The sequence below is a fragment of the Lacerta agilis genome, chromosome 14 (genome assembly GCF_009819535.1).
Source record: "Lacerta agilis isolate rLacAgi1 chromosome 14, rLacAgi1.pri, whole genome shotgun sequence".
In the NCBI taxonomy this organism is placed as follows: Eukaryota; Metazoa; Chordata; class Lepidosauria; order Squamata; family Lacertidae; genus Lacerta; species Lacerta agilis.
In genome coordinates this window covers 2,605,145-2,625,418 of record NC_046325.1, presented here as the reverse complement: position 1 = coordinate 2,625,418, position 20,274 = coordinate 2,605,145, and the positions used below count along the sequence as shown (strand labels likewise).

Below are 20,274 nucleotides of genomic sequence, written 5' to 3'. Positions count from 1 at the left end.
GCATTTTGAAATCCGGGAATGTGAGTGTTTGCTTTCGAGAACATCCTAATTCCTCGGCCCAGTACAAAAATCAAATTTCGGGGAGAGGTTAAAAACATAAAAAACAACCCAAAGAACTCCTCTCATTTTGAATCGGGCTAAGGAATCGGGATGTTCTGAAAAGCAGTGCTTTTTTCTTAAAAAATGTTTTGGGGTACTCTCATTTTGACGCAGGTGGCGCTGTGGTCTAAACCACAGAGCCTAGGGCTTGCCGATCAGAAGGTTGGCGGTTCGAATCCCCACAATGACGGGGTGAGCTCCCGTTGCTCGGTCCCAGCTCCTGCCCACCTAGCAGTTTGAAAGCACGTCAAAGTGCAAGTAGATAAATAGGTACCGCTCCGGCGGGAAGGTAAACGGCGTTTCCGTGCGCTGCTCTGGTTCGCCAGAAGCGGCTCAGTCATGCTGGCCACATGACCCGGAAGCTGTACGTCGGCTCCATCAGCCAGTAAAGCGAGACCAGCGCCGCAACCCCAGAGTTGTCCGCTACTGGACCTAACGGTCAGGGGTCCCTTTACCTTTACCTTTACATTTTGACTCAAGAAAACCACCATTTTATAGTTCAAATCGGGGGAAATAAATACTGTAAATGGACAAAAGTACAGCGATTCACAAAATGTTTAGGGTACCTGCGTACCCCCCACCACCACCACCAGAAGAAAAAAGCACTGCTGAAAAGCAAACGCTCCAATTCCCAAATTTCAAAATCCTTTTCACTTTGCTTCCAGTTCTGAAATGGAAAAGTGGGGTTTCAAATCTCTTTGCAGACGAACCAATCTTTCACAAATAAATCCCCAAATTTCAGATCTCACCTCCATCGGAAGAGAGAGAAAAAAAATGCATTTGGGGAGGTGTTGCATTCAGGGATTAGAAAGGGCCCCTGTTTTCTCTCCCAGATGTGTGCCACCGTTCTGCTACAAACCATGGAGACTTGGCAGCCGCTGGAGGAGGCGGGGCTTGGCCTCATTGGCTCCGCCCCCACTCCCGCCTCCCCCCCTCCCCCTCCCCTTTAACCAGCACAGAAAAGCAATAATTGCAGGAATCCTCTCTGCCTTTGGCCCTGACTCCCTGCATGAGAAACCGGCTCCCTCTCTCTCAGCAATAACTTTACCCCCCCCCCAATAAACCTGGTGCGATGGGCCAAGAGTCTCCTTGCCCCCACCCCTTTTGTCCTGCACTCTGGAAATAATAAAAAAGAAAGTTTCTATTATTCTACCTGGCTTGTCTCTGTGCGTATCTGGAAAAGGGACATGTTTTGAGGTGGGGTTGGGCTGGATGACCTTTGGGGGTCCCTCTCCAACTGTACAACTCTGTGACGTCTCTCCTCGCAGAGGAGAGGTTTTGAAGCAGAGGTTGGGTGTCTGTCTGCCTGTCGGGGATACTTCAGCCGTCATTCCTGGGGGCTGGGCTGGATGACCCTTAGGTGCCCCTCTGAACTGGACCATTCTACAATCCAGACAACGCTGGGCATTTCCTCCCCAGCCACCTTTTTAAGGTTTCCTCCTTTGCTCGGACTCGTGGGCGTCGCACGCAGCTGAATGCTGGAAGATTCGAGGCTTCTTTGCGCAGTGCGTAGTTAAAGTGCGGAACTCCCTGCCACTTGAGGCAGCAATGGCTACCAAACTTGACGGTGTTAAAAGAGGACTGGTCAAATCCAGTGAGGATAAACGCTTCAGGTGGCTACTAGCCATGATGACTCTGCTTCTGAAGGCCAGTTGTTAAAAGCCACAGGACTTGTGTTCGAATCCTGCTTGGTTGGCATCAGCTTGGTTACTGTGAGGGCAGGTTGCTGTAGTGAGACCAGCTCGGTTGGTAGAGCACGAGACTCTTAATCTCAGGGTCGTGGGTCCGAGCCCCACATTTGGGCAAAAGATTCCTGCATTGCAGGGGGTTGGGCTGGATGACCTTTGGGGATCCCTTCCAGCTCTACGGTTCTGTGATTAGATGGGCTATTGGCCTGATCCAGCAGGGCTCTTCTGAGCTGCTTATATCTGCTCCTAGGGATTGAACGAGTCCTTTTCCGATGCAAAGCTGGGCTGGAACCCATCGCCTCTTCCATATATATATAAGTTCTCTTTTAACACCTTCAAGTTTGGTAGCCATTGCTGCCTCAAGTGGCAGGGAGTCCCGCAGTTTTAACTATGCAGTACGCATAGTATATATATATATATAGTTTTGGCTCCAGTCCAGCGTGGCTGCATCTCTCTGGCCTTTCCTCCCCATTCCAAACTCCAAAAGGGTATCCGGCTGACTCCCAGTTCCCCCAAACCCAGCTGCTTTCTTCTTCCGGCTCCAGTTTCTCCACCGATCCACGTTTTGAAACCGGGCCCAGAAATGCTGCCTGCCAGAGCCTGGCAACTTGGCTCGAAGTTAGGCCGAGCCGGTGGGCTGGATATGGCCTGGGTTGCGATCCTGCAACAACCAGAGAGGGTTTTTAAAATGAAAAAAAAAATGGAATAAAGGCTTTTCTGGAGGGCCTTTTTTTGGGAACAGGTGGCCTGGCCGGAAATCCCACAACAGCTGTGAGATGCCAACCCGTAACACAATCTTGGCTCCCTGGACAAACCCTGCTGTCCGTTTCAGTTTCCCGCTGACTGACAGGTGCCGACGCCAATAAGATGCTCTTGCTTGGCCTTGGGGGGAAGGGGCCGTGGGTCAATTATTCTGGGACCTCGCAGATAAACAAGGGATATCATGGCGGACCGAGCCATCCTTTGGGGTCTCCTGTGGTCTCTCTCTGCCCTGGGTGAGTGTGGGCACCGGTGCTTTTTTTCCTCCTAAGGAAGTTCAGCCTGCAGTGTGGGAGAGGGGTTTTGGGCAGTCGGTGTAGCGGTTAGGGTGTCGGGCCCGGGTTCGAATCCCCCACTCGAGCACGAAGCCCACAATTGCCTCTCTGCGCCTTGTCTCCCTCGCAGTGTGGTTGTTGCGAGGAGGAAACGGGGAGGAGGAGAATGGCAGGTGCCTCCTCCTCGGAGGAGGAAAATAAATACATAAGTGTGAGAAAGGAGCAATAAAACCTCTGTTCGGATCGTTGTGGAAATCCTATTTTTCCTGAAGCCTGGAGAATTGGCCGCTGGCTCGTTTATTGATTCGGGGTTTCCAGAGGCCCTCCTTAACATGTCATAAAAAGGATATAAAGTTTAGAAATTCGGAAAATGAAATGAAAGGGATTCATTCGTTGCAGTGCACACGATCTGATTTCCTCACATGATGGATGAGTAGTAAAAGGAGAACAGAAAATGAGGGGGAAACGTGGCATGGAGAATAACGAGGTCCTACAAAGTTTCTGCAACTGCATTGACGATTTTCTTGATTTACCAAATGTCAAATCATTATTATTTTATTTTGAAAAATCTTGGGGTTTTTTTGTGCATTGTTGGTGACCTAACCCTTTGCTTTCTCTGGCTGTGTTGGGTAATTCAGCGCCGGTGAGTGTCATTCTAAATGGCGGTGTTTCATCAAAAATATCATTATAATGATTCTGCTCCTTCTTTCAAACAAACCTCCGAGTGGTTTTCAGCATCCCTAAAGAGAGGCAGTGCTGTGCAGTGGTTAGAGTGCCGCACCATGACCCACGAGAGACCTGGGTTCGAATCCCCACTCAGCCATGAAGCTCGCTGGGTCATAGGCGCCGTCCCTCAGCCTGGCCTACCTCGCAGGGCTGCTGTGGGGATTAAATGAGAAGGGGGGAGAACCGTGTACTTGAGCTTCTCGGAGGAACAGATGGGGTATGAATTTAACAAGCAAATAAATAAATCGCGGATAGGCACGAGTGCAATTAATACAATGCAAATTCCACATTCTAGGCCAGCGGTAAGGTAAGTTAGCTGTTTAAACGCCAGGATAAATGTAAAACAACTAGTATATGCAAGCAGATCCAGGATGCAGAAATGGCGGGGAGACAAGACAACGCTACCGGCGCTAAATAGAAGTGATTTCTGCATCGCAGGGGGTTCAGCTAGATGATGCTTGGAGATCCCTCCCGTTTGAAAACACCGGCAGCGTTAGGATAAATTCAACAGCGTAAATACGTTATGACGGATGTAATAATGGAATGATGAGTGGTTCGGTTTATGTAAAATACGCAGGGATTTATTTACAGGTGGGTAGCCGTGTTGGTCTGCCATAGTCGAAACAAAATAGAAAATTCTTTCCAGTAGCACCTTAGAGACCAACTGAGTTTGTTCTTGGTATGAGCTTTCGTGTGCATGCATGAAGAAGTATCTGAAGAAGTGTGCATCTGTGTATCTGAAGAAGTGTGCATGCACACGAAAGCTCATACCAAGAACAAACTCAGTTGGTCTCTAAGGTGCTACTGGAAAGAATTTTCTATTTTGCAGGGATTTATGTTGCGCAAAATGAACCACGGAAAGAGAGGAAGGGAAGCCGTTGATATCTTAAGGTTGTGGAAGTGAATATTCTGAAACAGAAATTTAATTTTTTTTAAAAAATAACCTTTTTAAAAAATCGCTTCCAATGCCACAGTTCTGGGATTCAGCAGAGACTTTTAAAGAGAGGTCCGGTGGACCTCCATTGGGACCCTTCAGATGCATTGCAAGGGGTTGGGCTAGATGGCCCTTGGGGGTCCCTTCCGACTCCTCGGCTCTATTCAAACGTTGGCCTTTCCCAATGGCCTGTGATCTGCCCCATTGCAGAAGACAAACCGAGAGGCAGGCAGGCAGGCAGGCAGTGGTAACCGCCTACCCCTTCCGTACTGTATCTCTCTCTCTCTAGTTGTGAGCTGCTCAGAAGTCGAGGGCCGCCTGGTGCTGAAACTCAAGGAGAACTACTCCACGACGGTCATCCCCGTCCGCAGCGTCGCCGACAGAGTCCCCGTCCGCATCGGGATGTCCCTCTCGCAGCTGATCAGCCTGGTGAGCGAATGGTCTTCTGGACCTCGCGCGGCTTGGAGGGTGCAGGACTTGGAGCCGCCAGCAGGGGGAGGCGTGGCGGTGCGGTGGCCAGTCGGAACCGTGTTGCTGCTGCCATGCGCGGCCTGCAGAGGGCAGCCTGGCTTCCTTTTCCCGTCGGCGCAATACCGCGGGGGGACAGCAGAGGGCGACAGCGCAGAAAGGGCGCAACGCAAACCGGATCGATGCCGCGGATCGCGTCTCGAGTGACGCAGAGAGTCGGTCTCTTTAGATTCAACCCAGTTTTTTCCTCTAGCCCTAAACGGAACCTGTCCGGATGTTGTAAGATGTGGGGCTGATTCCTGCAGTGCAGGCGGTTCATAGAACCTGAAATTGTAGAGTTGGAAGGGGCACTCAAAGGTCATCCATTCCAACCAGGAATCGCGGCTAAACAATCCCTGGCAGGTGGCCATCAAATTGCTGCCTAAAAACCTCCAACGAGGGAGCGTCCACCTTCTTATTCTTCTTTCTAACGCAAAATCTTAATATTTATTTATATTTTTCAAATTTATACATTTCATTAATTTTACAGTCAATTGAACATTTCCAAATTTTGACTTCCCCCTCTTTCTGTGGTTCCCTAAAAAAATATATAATTAAATACCTTCTGCATATGCAAGTTCATTTAACTTGCTCATTTATTTATCTACTGTAAATATATACTCCCCTTAGGGCAGGAATCCCCAAACCTGGCCCTCCAGATGTTTTGGGACTACAACTCCCATCATCCCTATTTAACAGGACCAGTGGTCAGGGATGATGGGAATTGTAGTCCCAAAAACATCTGGAGGGCCGAGTTTGAGGGTGCCTGCCTTAGGGTGTCCGTTCCACTGTGAAATGGCTCTTACCATCAGAAAGTTCTTCCTAATGTTTCCTCATAGAATCATGGAATTGTAGAGTTGGAAGAGACCCCAAGGGTCATCCAGTCCAACCCCCTGCAAAGCAGAAATCCTTTGCCCAACATGGGACTCGAACACAGGACCCTAAGGATTAAGAGTCTCGTTCTCTGCTGACTCAGCTATCCAAACTCATTTCTTGTTGGTTCTGGTCCTGGATTATCAGAAAACAAGCCTGCTTCACCTTCCACGTATCAGCCCTTCAGATTTTTGAAGATGGCTCTCATATCCTCTCTTCTCCGGGCTAAACACCCCCCAACTCCCTCAACCGCTCCTCCTCAGATTCAGTTTCCAGACCCTTCGTCATCTTGGTCGCCCTCTTCTGCGTACCTTCCAGCTTGTCAATACCCGTCTTAAACTGGGGCGCCCAGAACTGGACGCAGCAGGACTCCAGGCGGGGTCTGACCAGGGAGGTTGGGCTAGATGACCCTCTGGGTCCCCTCCAACTCTACAATCTTATGATTCAATGTCTCCTCTGGGCTTGGGCCAGGAAACAGTTAACGGCGGCAGCCCGACAGCTGAAGAGCCCGGCTATTAATAGCCGGATTCTGGAGCCACCCAGGACAAAGGCAGGCAGGTCTTCCGGTCGGTCGCTCTCAGCTCATCCTCCCTTTCCTCTAGGAACCGTCCCAATTTCCTTCCCAAGCCACAGCGAAAAAAAACAAAAGCCCATCTCCAAGCCCAGTTTCTCCTATTCTTCCACACTTGTCGTTATTTCTAGTTGGGATAGAATCACACACCAGCAAATTCAAATTATAATTTAACCGTATTTTTCTGTGTATAAGACGCCCTCTATTTTTTGAATTATGGTGCTGGAGGAGACTCTTGAGAGTCCCATGGACTGCAAGAAGATCAAACCTATCCGTTCTTAAAGAAATCAGCCCTGAGTGCTCACTGGAAGGACAGATCCTGAAGTTGAGGCTCCAAGACTTTGGCCACCTCATGAGAAGAGAAGACTCCCTGGAAAAGACCCTGATGTTGGGAAAGATGGAGGGCACTAGGAGAAGGGGACGACAGAGGACGAGATGGTTGGACAGTGTTCTCAAAGCGACTGGCATGAGTTTGGCCAAACTGCGGGAGGCAGTGGAGGATAGGCGTGCCTGGCGTGCTCTGGTCCATGGGGTCACGAAGAGTCGGACACGACTAAACGACTGAACAACAACAACAAAAACAGGTTAAAAGCTTGTCCGAATGAGAATATTTTTGTTGTTTAGTCGTGTCCGACTCTTGGTGACCCCATGGACCAGAGCACGCCAGGCACTCCTGTCTTCCACTGCCTCCCACAGTTTGGTCAGACTCATGCCAGTCGCTTCGAGAACCCTGTCCAACCATCTCGTCCTCCGTCGTCCCCTTCTCCTTGTGCCCTCCATCTTTCCCAGCATCAGGGTCTTTTCCAGGGAGCCTTCTCTTCTCATGAGGTGGCCAAAGCCTTGGAGAATATTCTTAGCAGGTGCCAAAAAGAGTACCGTGAAGGGGTCAAGAGGCAGGGAGTTCCGAGTGTAGCTGCCGCCATACTAAAAGACTGTCTTTTAGCAAACGTGGCCCCTCCAACTGTTAGCGCTCTGAAATCGGACGGTCCTTCTCTTTTCTTGTTTCCTCAGGCAGAGAAAGATGAGGAACTGACGACCAAAGTCTATTTGGATCTGGTAGGTGAAAATAAAACCTCTCTCTCTCTCTCTCTCTCTCTCTTTCTCTCTCTGCCTCCCTGACAAACACTTCTCCCCTTTTCGGGTAAGTGCCCCAGAAAGGGATCCAAATTCAGTTTCGTTCCAAGGTGTCTCCTCCGACTGCATTTCCAAAGGCACAGATTTCCCCCGGGGGCGCCCAAACATTTTTCTTTTTTAAAAAAATATATAATTTTTATTATTTTTACATTAAACTACGATTAATACTACATTCAAACAAAAACTTTCTTACCTTCATCATTGGCTGACAAGCTATGACTTCCCTCAACCCCTTCACATGGCTTTCTAATTTCTAACTTAACATTATACTTCTTAAATCAACCATTGCTTTCAATATCAAAAAATTCCTTTCTTACTACTATCCTACTTACAATGATACCTCTACAAATTAACTACAAAGCTTCTTGAAGTCCTATTAACGTATTCAATTGTAAATGCCCAAACATTTTTCAGAGAGGGCCAGATTTGATGAAGTGAGGGCCGACCAAAGTTGTTGAGCCACAGGGGCCGGATTAAATCGATTAGGCCCCTGAAACGGACTTTGGACTTGCCTGCTTCAGGGGATGTTCAGAAACCATCATGCAGCGGTTTGTCTACTGGAACTTTTCCTCTTTAACTGTTCTCCTATGACTGTTTCATCTCCCTCTCGATATAAAACACATCTTTTCCTCTCCCTGTGGGTACCAGACGTGGACCGACTACCGCCTCGTCTGGGACCCCGACGACTATGACGGCATCACCTCGATCAGGAGGTTCTCAGACGAAGTCTGGCTCCCGGATATCGTCCTAATGAACAAGTGAGTGGCAATGAGGACTAGGAACTTTGGCGCTTTCAAAAGGAAGCGACCTGCGGGGAAGGGAGGGGCTGTTCCCAGCAGGGATCCCTCGCCTTCCCATATAATGCGATAATACGGCCTTCTCATAATGGGCATCGGGGGAGACCCAGCCAGGTGGGTGGGGTATAAATAATAAATTGTTATTACATTATTATGGGCCACTGGCCTGACTCTGCAGCCTCTTCTAAAGCTCTCAAGCCATTCTCCTCCACGAATTGGTCTAATTGTTTTCTAAAGCCATTCTTGTCGATGGCAAACTCGGCCTCCTGTGGCAGGGAGTTCCACAGATTAACTGCGTGAAAAAAGTCCTGTCCTGAATCTCCCGTCGTCCAAGCTTCATTGGGCGTCCACAAGTTCGAGCGTTACGAGAGGAGAGGGAGAAAAACATGTCTCTGCCTTCTTTCTCCATGCCAGGCACTTATGTATAGACTAATAATAATAATAATAATAATAATAATAATAATAATAATAATAATAATATATTATTATTATTATTATTATTATTATTATTATTACCCCACCCATCTGACTGGGTCTTCCAACAAAATATTAAAAATACAATAAATTATCAAACATTAAAAACTTCCCTATACAGGGCTGCCTTCAGATGTCTTCTAAAAGTCAGATAGTTCTTTATTTCCTTGACATCTGACGGGAGGGCGCCACCACCGAGAAGGCCCTCTGCCTGGTTCCCTGCAACCTCACTTCTCGCAGGGAGGGAACCGCCAGAAGGCCCTCGGAGCTGGACCTCAGTGTCCAGGCTGAACAATGGGGGTGGAGACGCTCCTTCAGGGATACTGGGCCTTTGAGGCCGTTTAGGGCTTTCAAGGTCAGCACCAACACTTTGAATTGTGCTCAGAAATGTACCTCTTCCTCACCTTTCCTCTAAACCACAAAGTTCTCTAAACCACAAGAGGGGAGAGAGCTCTCGCACTCGGATCCTGCTTGCGGGTTTCCCATACAGGCGTGTGGCTAAACTCTGTGGGAAAGGGATGCTGGACTAGAAATAATGGACCCTATTTTTGTCCATTATTCACCCTATCCAGCAACGACGGCAACTTTGACATTGCGCTGTCAATCAACGTCCAGGTGAACCACAACGGGGTCGTCCGGTGGCAGCCGCCAGCCGTTTACAAAAGCAGTTGCAGTATCCAGGTGAGTGAGATTTTCTTTATCAAAAAATTAAATGAGATGTGGTTACAAACAGAGCATTTGGTTCAGGGCCATCTTTAGCATATGCGCCGCTGGGGTGCAAAGATCCGCCGCCCAGCACCCCCAAATTTAGTTTAAAGGTAGAGGAACCCCTGATCATTAGGTCCAGTCGTGGACGACTCTGTTGTGGTTGCGGCGCTCATCTCGCTTTACTGGCCAAGGGAGCCGGCGTACAGCTTCCGGGTCATGTGGCCGGCATGACTAAGCCGCTTCTGGCGAACCAGAGCAGCGCACGGAAACGCCGTTTACCTTAAAAGTCACTTGTAATAAGATGAAGAAGGTTTTAAGAATGGACTGTTAAGAATATATAAGGTTTTTTAAAATACTTTTTATTAAATTTTACATACATTCTTTTCAACATCCATTAATATTCATCTCTTATACATGTTTTTGACTTCCATCAACCACTTCTCAAGATTTTCAAATTTCCTAATTCCTTCTTGTATTTCCAACTTCACTATTACTTCTTATCGCAACAATTAATTATTACCATCCAAAGTTATTTCCATAATATTTCCGAACATATAACCTTACAAAACTTCTTGTGAACCTACCAGCGTGATTGGTGGTTTACAATTGTCTTTCAAACATTTCTGAAATTTAGTCCAATCCTTCAGGAATTCCTGGTATCCACCGGTTTCGAATTCTTCCTGTCATCTTGTCTAATTCTGCATAGTCCATTAATTTTATCTGCCACTCTTCAATCGTGACGAATATATAAGGTTTTATGGACGTGCGTCAACAAGCACAGAACAATGGAACCAAGAGGGGGAGTGGAGGGAAGTCAAGCAAAAAAATTGTGGTTTTATTTTTTATTTTTTTGTATTTCTTTGTTATTATAAAATCAATGAATTGCTTGACAAAAAAATATACAGAGCATGTTAGTAAATTTTAAAAAATGACAGACCGGACCTTTCTCTCTCACTCTCTTTTTTTTTTTGTGTGTGTGTGTGTGTGTGGCAGGTGACTTACTTCCCCTTCGACTGGCAAAACTGCACAATGGTTTTCCGGTCGAACACTTACGACACCTCGGAAATCACCCTGCTCCACCCGCTCGGCGAGGACGGGTTGGAGGTGAAGGAGATCATCATCTACGAGAACACGTTTATTGGTGAGGGATGGTGGATTCTGGGGAAATGCGCGTGGCGGAGGCTGGCTGGACGAGGAAGGGTGGGGGGTGAAACCAGCCCTAGACACCCCCCCTCCCCAAGGGATGACACAGAAGGCACGGCCGGTGCTAGGGGTTTTTGCGCCCTAGGCGATACCACCTTCTGGCGCCCCCTGCCCCCCACCAAAGAGTGCTTTAGCAGGAGGTGGGGGGTGGTGTAGGGGGCAAGCAGCACCACTCCGCTACAGCGGAGAAGCTGCTGCTAGCCCCCCTCCGCCGCCGCCCCCCCCCCCCGCCCAAGCCTGGCCAGCGCCCAGGGGCGTAGCAAGGTAAATTGGTACCCAGGGGCAAAAAAAAAAATTGTCACACCACCCCAGGCATGGGAAGGTCAGGTGGTACTTAGGCAAAAGATTCCTGCATTGCTGGGGGTTGGGCTAGATGACCCTCGGGGTCGCTACCATCTCTGCAGCTCTAGGACTCTTATGATTTCCACATCCTCTCCAACAACTGAATGGATTAAATTTATTACGGTCCCAGACCAGATTCACGTACCGTACTAAGCGAACATAAAACACAATAGAATTAAGTTTGAATTAACAATCGAATATCTCCAACAACTGGAAGATTGATCGGAGGTGATGTGGGGCAGGTGAACGAGTGTGTAAGGCCAGGATTCCTTGACCTCCTTGCTACAAGGTTTGTTGTGTGAGAGGGAAAATATGAGATAATAATAATAATAATAATAATAATAATAATAATAATAATAATAATAATAATAATAATAATAAATTACTTATACCCCGCCCATCTGGCCAGGCCTCCCCAGCCACTCTGGGCGGCTTTCAACAGGCTATTAAAAACACAATAAAAGATCAAACATTTAAAAATTCCTTAAACTATATATTATTTTGTTTCATGTGTGTGTGTGTGTGCGTGTGTGTTTTTAGGAGAGTAATTAAATTATTAGCTAGAGTAATGAAATGAGTATTACACCAAGAAAACCGTTGTAAAAGCAATATGAAGTCATATTTTAAATTTGATTTATAATTTGCAAGAGATTATTGTAAAATTGTGTCTATTATTATTTGTGTGGTGTAAGATTTAATGTTTTATTTTGGTTTGCGTTTGGAAATTTAATAAAGGTTTAAAATAAAATAAAAATAAAAAATAAACTTCCTTAAAACAGTCCCTGTGAGTGATGTGTGCAGGGTAAATTAACAAAAGAATCGGCTGGGTGGGTGCCTGGATTCAAAATTCAGGGCTAACCTCGCCCTCCAGCAGCAGAGAACGCCCGGTAGCAGAGTTTAGATTTGCAAAAGTCAAGCAGAAGTATAGGGTCAATAATATAGGTTGTTATATCCTTTTATCCCTCTTTCCAGCCCTCTTGCAACGAAGAGACAATAGGCTGTTAAGTAAGTTTAAAATGCTTTACTTACAAAACATCCCAAAGGTCAGATTCATGCATTCATCCAAGCAGCAGCAAAGGAGAACACAGGCAGAATAGTCTCGGAATTGCAGAGAATACAGAAAGCTTGCTTAGGCACGCCTTCCTTGGTTAGTTGCACGGTGAAGAGAGAGTGAGAGAGGAACAGGAAGAGAAGGCTTCACTTCCTCCCTCACCAGGGGGAAGAGTGGGTGTGGCCAAACTGCGTCTAGGAACACAGCTCTATTGTCTTAACCCCTTCATGCACTGACTAGGAATCACGCATAGTTGTGTTTGACTGCAATTTCCACCAAGTTGACTTCCCTTCCGTCTTTTCCTTTTGCAGACAACGGGCAGTGGGAGATCCGGCACAAACCGTCCCGCAAGAACACCCTCCCGGGAGACCCCCTGTACGAGGACATCACATTCTACCTCATCATTCGGCGGAAGCCTCTCTTCTACCTCATCAACGTCATCATCCCTTGCATCTTGATCACCATCCTAGCCATCTTTGTCTTCTACCTCCCGCCAGATGCTGGTGTGTAGCCAGAAAAAAAAGAGCCATCCCATCCTCTGGGGGCTGCCCTCTCCGACTCTTGAGCGACACCTTCAGGCTGTTGGGTGTTATTACACCTTGTGGGATGGGCATCTTAGCTGAGCCTGACGCCCTCCTCCACAGGGCAGGCGCCACCACCGAGAAGGCCCTCTGCCTGGTTCCCTGCAGTCTTACTTCTCGCAGGGAGGGAACCACCAGAAGGCCCTCGGAGCTGGACCTCCGTGTCCGGGCTGAACGATGGGGTTGGAGACGCTCCTTTGGGTGTACTGGGCCTTTGAGGCCGTTTAGGGCTTTCAAGGTTAGCACCAACACTTTGAAGTGTGCTCGGAAACGTACTGAGAACGAATGTAGGTCTTTCAGGACTGTTGTTATGTGGTCTCGGCGGCCAAGTCCCAGTCACCAGTCTAGCTGCTGCATTCTGGATTAGTTGTAGTTTCTGGGTCACCTTCAAAGGTAGCCCCACGGAGAGCCCATGGCTGTAGTCCAAGCGGGAGATAACCAGAGCGTGCGCCACTCTGGTGAGACAGTCTGCGGGCAGGGAGGGTCTCATCCTGCGTACCAGATGGAGCTGGTAGACAACTGCCCTGGACACAGAATTGACCTGTGCCTCCATGGACAGCGGTGAGTCCAAAATGACTCCCAGGCTGCACACCTGGTCCTTCAGGGGCACAGTTACCCTCTTCAGGTCCATACCCACCTGCCCCCTGTCCCCCCAAAACATTACTGCTTACGTTCTCCTCTGCAGGTGAGAAGATGACCCTCTCCATCTTTGCCCTTCTCACCCTCACTGTCTTCCTCCTGCTGCTGGCTGACAAGGTCCCGGAGACATCCTTGGCGGTGCCCATCATCGTGAAGTACCTCATGTTCACCATGAGTTTTGTGACTTTGTCCGTCATCCTTAGCGTGGTCGTCCTCAACCTGCACCATCGCTCACCCAACACCCATGAGATGCCCTTCTGGGTGCGGCAGGTATGTGGAGGAGATGGACTGAGGGTTAAAGCCTAACACCGAAACCTCCTATCTGACGTGTGGGAGAAATGCAAAAAGTAAACGGGCTCCGAAGACTTTCTAGCAGAGTAGAAACACTTAAACGTTTTGCAGCGGACTTAAGCTTAGGAATTATTTATTTAGTTACTTGTACCCCGCCTATCTGACTGGGTTTCCCAGGCCACTCTGGACGACTCCCAACAGAATATTAAGAACACGATAAAACAACAAACATTAAAAACTTGATGTCTTCTAAAAGTCAGATAGTTGTTTATTTCCTTGACATCTGATGGGAGGGCGCCACCACCGAGAAGGCCCTCTGCCTGGTTCCCTGCAACTTCACTTCTCGCAGTGAGAGAACCACCAGAAGGCCCTCGGAGCTGGACCTTCAGTGTCTGGGCAGAACGATGGGGGTGGAGATGCTCTTTCAGGTATACTGGGCCTTTGAGGCCGTTTAGGGCTTTAAAGGTCAACACCAACAATTTGAATTGTGGTCGGAAACGTCCTGGGAGCCAATTGAGGTCTTTCAGGACCGGTGTTATATGGTCTCCCAGTCCGCAGTCTAGCTGCCGCATTCTGGATTAGTTGTAGTTTCTGGGTCACCTTCAAAGGTAGCCCCACGTAGAGCGCATTGCAGTAATCCAAGCGGGAGATAACCAGAGCATGCACCACTCTGGCGAGACAGTCTGCAGGCAGGGAGGGTCTCATCCAGCATACCAGATGGAGCTGGTAGACAGCCGCCCTGGACACAGAACTGACCTGCGCCTCCATGGACAGCAGTGAGTCCAAAATGACTCCCAGGCTGCACACCTGGTCCTTCAGGGGCACAGTTGCCCCATTCAGGACCAGGGAGTCCCCCCCCACACACACACACCTGCCCACCCCATCCATCCAAAACAGTATTTCTGTCTTGTCAGGATTCAACCTCAATCTGTTTGCCGCTATCCGGTTATACCTTTTCATCCCCTTTTGTTTGTGGTCTGCTGTGCCTTCGCCTCATCATCCCCACTGCAGAGAATGGACCACACGTTTTTCATTAAAAAAAAGGTTTACTTACATTTCAGTGCAGGCAGCAAATATAACAATGTCGTATGCAGAAGAATACTTGACAGTTAGAGCAAAATAGAAGTTGGCAGTCCCGAAAGAGGGTACATGTGTCATGAGAACTCAGATACATTTCTGCTTAGCATGGTGGAAAAAGAGAGGCAGAAGGAGGTCTCTGTGTACTGCGCTTGTCTAGCAAAATGTGCATTTGTGATTGGACTGTAAACTCCACAGGATGAGCAGCATTCCTTGGTGGGGCAGGAGAAGAACAGCTGCATTTTAAAGGGAAAGTGATAGGATGGTGGTGCAGGGGGACGAGGAGGAAGAAGCTGGCTGCCAGAACCGTGCTTGGGACCAGCTGTGAACTATGGAACTCCCTGCCACAGGAGTCAGTGGCGGTCCCCAACCTAGGTGGATTTAAAAGAGGACTGGGCAAATTCATAGAGGAAGAGTGCGCTATTGATAGCTACTAGCCAGAACAGCCGTGTTCTCCCTCCGACGGTTAGAGGCAGCGAGGCTTCTGAAGAGCAATTGCTGGAAACTTCAGGAGGGGAAAGTGGCTCTTGCACTCAGGTCCTGCTTGCAGGTTTCTCAGAGGCACCTGGTCGTACTCTGTGATGGCAGCGTGCTGGACTAGATGGGCCATTGGCCGGATCCAGCAAGGTTCGTAATACATTCTTATGCCTTTCAGATTGCAATGAGTGTGACATGCCAAAAGGCTGGGGAGAGATTCACAGCCATTAAGGGCCATAGGGACTACCACCAGCTGTCCGATTAATAATAATAATAATAATAATAATAATAATAATAATAATAATAATTTATTTATTTATACCCCAGCCACGATTATATAAAAGCATCCAAATAGAGACAAGCATCCTTCTACCAAAACCTTCTGCCTTGCTGGCATCCCTTAAGCAGAAATGTGGAGGGAAATGCAAGGAAATGTACTCTCTCTTCCTTCCTCCCTCCTTCTCTAGATCTTCATCCACACGCTCCCCCGGTATCTGGGCTTGCGGCGGCCCAAACAAGAGGCGCTCCTCAAACCTGCACCCCCACACCCCAAACAAGAGATCGTGGTGAAAAGCAGCCGCCGGACGGACGAGTATTTTATCCGCACCCCTGCCTACGATTTCCAGTTCCCCAAACCCAACAGGTGAAGAGGCCCTGACCCGGTGTCAGGCAATTTGACGCTGGAAGCAGGGAAGGTGGGAGGAATGAGAGAGGTCGTTGCTAGATAGTTCTGAAAGTGTGGCGGTGGGAATTGTGGCGGCGGCGGGGGGGGGGGGGAATTCCCCTTATGGATTCAAGTACGGAGACTCGCCCCAGACTCCCAATCGGCCAGACTTTATTCAGGATTGCGTTGATTCAAATTGCAAATCCGATTTCGTCACGTTGACAGTAAAGCCAATTGAGAGGGTTTCAAAGCCAATTGAGAGGGTTTCAAAGCCAATTGAGAGGGTTTCAAAGCCAATTGAGAGGGTTTCAAAGCCAATTGAGAGTGAGGTCCACCCTTTCTAGATCAGTGTTGTCGTCACTCCAAATAGGGAAATATCTTAGCCCCCTGGCACTTTTCATGACTAATTGGATATTTTTTATTTTTTGCAAAAGGAGGGCCCTCCCCATTTGAGTCATATTTGCTACTCTTGAACAGCTCCCTCAAAATAGTAGGCCTGAGCGAGGGGGAGATGGTGGTCTTGGCTTGTTCTATCAATGGTGGACTCCTTCTTCCATTCTTACCCTTTCAAGGTTTTCATAGAATTGTTGGGAGGGTCATCTGTTCCAAACCGGGGGTCTTTTGCCCAACGTGGGGCTCGAACCCACGACCCTGAAATTCAGAGTCTCATGCTCCACTGACTGATTGATTTGCGTAGGAGAGGATATATTAATTACAAATATCCTTCCAGACTCTCACATGTGTGGGATCAGCTTGAATAATCGGCTTGATGTTTGCATCTGGAACGTCAGCTGGGCAGATTACCACCCTTTGGCAGAAAAACAGAAGTTTAGGAAAGGCTGGAAGCTGGCTCCCCACTTTTGGAGTTAGCTTGCTTGGTGAAATAATGACCGTAAAGTAAGTTTAAACAGGAGTTTACTTACTTATAGTCTTGCACCCATTTTCAGCACCCAACAGCAGCAAACACAATGCAGGTGAAAAATACTTCTAGGTTACAAAATACATAGTTGAGTAGTAAAATTGCGTCTGTGCTCAGGGAGACTTGAGACAGACATGCATCCCAATCAAAAATAAGGTGCAAAAGGACAAAAAGAGAGAGAGGTGGAGAGAGAGAGGATAAGGGTTTATATCTCTCGTTTTTTGCAACCACTGGAAACGGGGGAATGACATCACACAGAGTTCTCTCTCTCTCTCTCTCTCTCTCTCTCTCTCTCTCTCTCTCTCTCTCTCTCTCTCTCGCATTCCTATGGACCGAGTCTGCCTATCTAGGAATTTACATCTCTGTGGTTGTTGGCCCCTAGCCAGGGGTCAGCAAGCTTTTTCAGCAGGGGGCCGGTCCACTGCCCCTCAGACCTTGTGGGGGGCCGGACTATATTTTTTTGGGGGGGGGAAGATATGAACGAATTCCTATGCCCCACAAATAACCCAGAGATGCATTTTAAATAAAAGGACACATTCTACTCATGTAAAAAAACACTCTGATTCCCGGACCGTCCGCAGGCCGGATTCAGAAGGCGATTGGGCCAGATCCGGCCCCCGGGCCTTAGTTTGCCTACCCATGCCCTAGACTTACTAATTAACGGGAATATGCATTGTTAGGGTTGACTGCCAATCTCCCTCAGGTTCCAGCCAGAGGCATTCCCCACGGATATGAAGAAGTACATTGACGGGCCCAGTCACTGCATCGCGCTCCCGCCAGACTTGAAGGCTGCCATGGACGCCGTCAGCTACATAGCAGAGCAGCTGCAGGAGCAGGATGACTACGACGAAGTGAGTTCTTGCGGAAGAAACCAAGCGTTATGGGGAAGGGTGGAAGGATCTGGGTGTGTTTTGCCAGGATAACGGGAGACTGAGATGAGGTGCAATAGCCACCCTTCCAATATCTGGTGGGCTGCCACATGGACCCCCGAAAACCCAACAGGTTCAAGTTACAAAGGAGGAGATTCCAGCTTAAACACTAGGAAGGACCTTCTGAGGGTCCGAGCTGTTTGCAGGGGGTTGGACTGGATGACCCTTGGGGTTCCCTCCCAATTCTACTGCCCTGTGACCCGCTTCCTCCTTCCCTTGCAGCTGAAGAAGGACTGGGAATACGTCGCCATCGTGGTGGACCGCCTCTTCTTCTGGACCTTCGTCATCTTCACCACGGTGGGCACCTTCAGCATCTTCCTGGATGCCAGCTTCCACCTGCCCCCCGACCAGCCCTTCCCCTGAGCCCACGGCCTCCTCCCCCAAACCGGAATAATGTGTCGGGCGCTCCTTCCGCGGGGAAGGCCTGCGAACCGTTGACTCCCGCTGATGCAGCAACGGGGTGTGTCCAGAACATGCTCATGCCCACATCCCTTTGGAGTGGGTGTGGGGAGCCCCAGGCCCGTGGGTCAAATGCAGCCCTCTAAGCCTCTCTATCCAGACCCTAGGGACTCTCCAAGGCCACGCCCCATCCTCAAGCCACACCCACTCGGATTCCATAAGGCCACGCCCTCTCCTCAAACCACACCTGCTGGGACTATAAAGTCACGCCCTCTCCTCAAGCCACACCCACTGGGACTCTACAAGGCCACGCCCTCTCCTCAAGCCACACCCACTGGGACTCTACAAGGCCATGCCCACTCCTCAAGCCACACCCACTGGGACTCTACAAGGCCACGCCCCATCCTCAAGCCACACCCACTGGAATTCCATAAGGCCACGCCCCATCCTCAAGCCACACCCACTGGGATTCCATAAGGCCATGCCCTCTCCTCAAGCCACACCCACTGGGACTCTACAAGGCCACGCCCTCTCCTCAAGCCACACCCACTGGGACTCTACAAGGCCACGCCCTCTCCTCAAACCACACCTGCTGGGACTATAAGGTCACGCCCTCTCCTCAAGCCACACCCACTGGGATTCCAAAGGCCACGCCTTCTCCTAGGGCCATGCCCTCTCCTCAAGCCACACCGTCACTTGGATTCCACAGGGCCACACCCTCTCACCTAAGCCACACCCACTGGGATTCCATAAGGCCACGCCCTCTCCACAAACCACACTTGCTGGGACTATAAGGCCACGCCCTCTCCTCAAGCCACACCCACTGGGACTCTACAAGGCCACGCCCTCTCCTTAAGCCACACCCACTGGGACTCTACAAGGCCATGCCCTCTCTCCTCAAGCCACACCCTCACTTGGATTCCAAGGGCCACACCCTCTCATCCAAGCCACACCCACTGGGATTCCAAAAGGCCACGCCCTCTCCTCAAGCCACACCCACTGGGATTCCACAGGGCCACGCCCTCTCCTCAAGCCACACCCCCACTGGGACTCTCACTGGGTGACGTTTGGCCAGCCACTGCCTTTCTCAGCCTAGCCTACCTCACAGGGTTGTTGTGGGGATTAAATGAGGGGGTGGGAGGGTGAACCTCGAGCTCCTTGGAGGAAACGGTGGGATATATAAATGCAACAAATAAAGAAATGAATAAGAAAACTCTGTCCTGAGACTCAACATGAATTTAAGAGACTGGGGGACGGGCCCTGCCCATTACCTCCCAGCCCCCCTCCCGGCTTGAAGGACACCTGGGCTCAGGCTCCCTGGCAGGGGGTCACTTTGGGTGAGCATCGCAAGGAGAAATCTAAGCGTGGAGGAGCTCAGGTGCCAAAGGGGCAGATCCAGGTTAAAGATTAGTCTGTGGGGTTCAGGGTTGCCATCACCATCTAGTTAAAGACTAAACTGCATTGGAAGCTGCTGAGAGCAGCTTTTCCCTTCGAGGGCAAGGTTGGCCGGGAGACCTGAGGAAAGGTTAATTATTTCCTTTCCTCCGGACGCTCCTGGTTACTCAGTGGCAGGGACCCCCAAGGGTCATCTAGCCCAACCCCCCTGCAATGCAGGAACCACAGCTAAGGATAGATGGCCACCTGACCTCTGAGGAGGAGAAAGGCACTCTGCACATGCTCAGCTCTCCTTTTGTCTTTGCCCCCAACCCCAGACCCAATCCGCCTACAGAGGGATGAAGTTCTGGTCAGAGGTGCGGCACATCTTTTGACCCCCCCCCCCCCGACCCGCCCCCTTGGCTGAAATCCTGGGACATCCCGGGATGGAATCAGAAATCGAGGCAGCTTCTGTAATTCTGGGATGTCCCGGTAGAAACAGGACAGTTGGAGCGCACGCCTCCAGGGTGATGTCATAGGACCGGTCCTGGAGATGGAGGTTAATTGGGAAATGTGTGTGTGTGTGTGTGTGTGTGTGTGTGTGTGTGTGTGTGTTGCAGGGGGTCAGACTGGAAATTTATATTTATATTATTAATTTTCTATACCCTTGGGATGTCACTTTAACCCTATATTCCATGATTAAAGGTCTTACAGCAGGGGTCCCTAAACTAAGGCCTGGGGGCCGGATGCAGCCCAATCACCTTCTCAATCCGGCCCACCGAC

At 49.4% G+C, this 20,274-nt stretch overlaps 1 protein-coding gene across 1 annotated transcript; it reads left to right on the top strand.

Annotated features, from left to right (window-relative positions):
- The first annotated feature begins 2,698 nt into the window (after nt 1-2,698).
- Nucleotides 2,699-18,351, top strand: CHRNB1 (cholinergic receptor nicotinic beta 1 subunit). Its single transcript, XM_033169586.1, has 11 exons — nt 2,699-2,782; nt 4,771-4,910; nt 7,444-7,488; nt 8,215-8,324; nt 9,410-9,518; nt 10,539-10,686; nt 12,453-12,644; nt 13,408-13,631; nt 15,674-15,849; nt 17,493-17,640; nt 17,941-18,351. The coding sequence occupies exons 1-11, from the start codon at nt 2,731-2,733 to the stop codon at nt 18,079-18,081; spliced, it is 1,485 nt and encodes a 494-aa protein (XP_033025477.1). The 5' UTR covers nt 2,699-2,730; the 3' UTR covers nt 18,082-18,351.
- The last annotated feature ends 1,923 nt before the right edge of the window (nt 18,352-20,274 follow it).

Bases quoted from the DNA above. Each gene is read 5' to 3' on its own strand.
- CHRNB1 (XM_033169586.1), top strand. From the start codon at position 2,731: ATGGCGGACCGAGCCATCCTTTGGGGTCTCCTGTGGTCTCTCTCTGCC. The intron at 7,489-8,214 runs GTAGGTGAAAAT...TGTGGGTACCAG, and splicing joins CCAAAGTCTATTTGGATCTG to ACGTGGACCGACTACCGCCT. The intron at 12,645-13,407 runs GTGTGTAGCCAG...TCTCCTCTGCAG, and splicing joins CTACCTCCCGCCAGATGCTG to GTGAGAAGATGACCCTCTCC.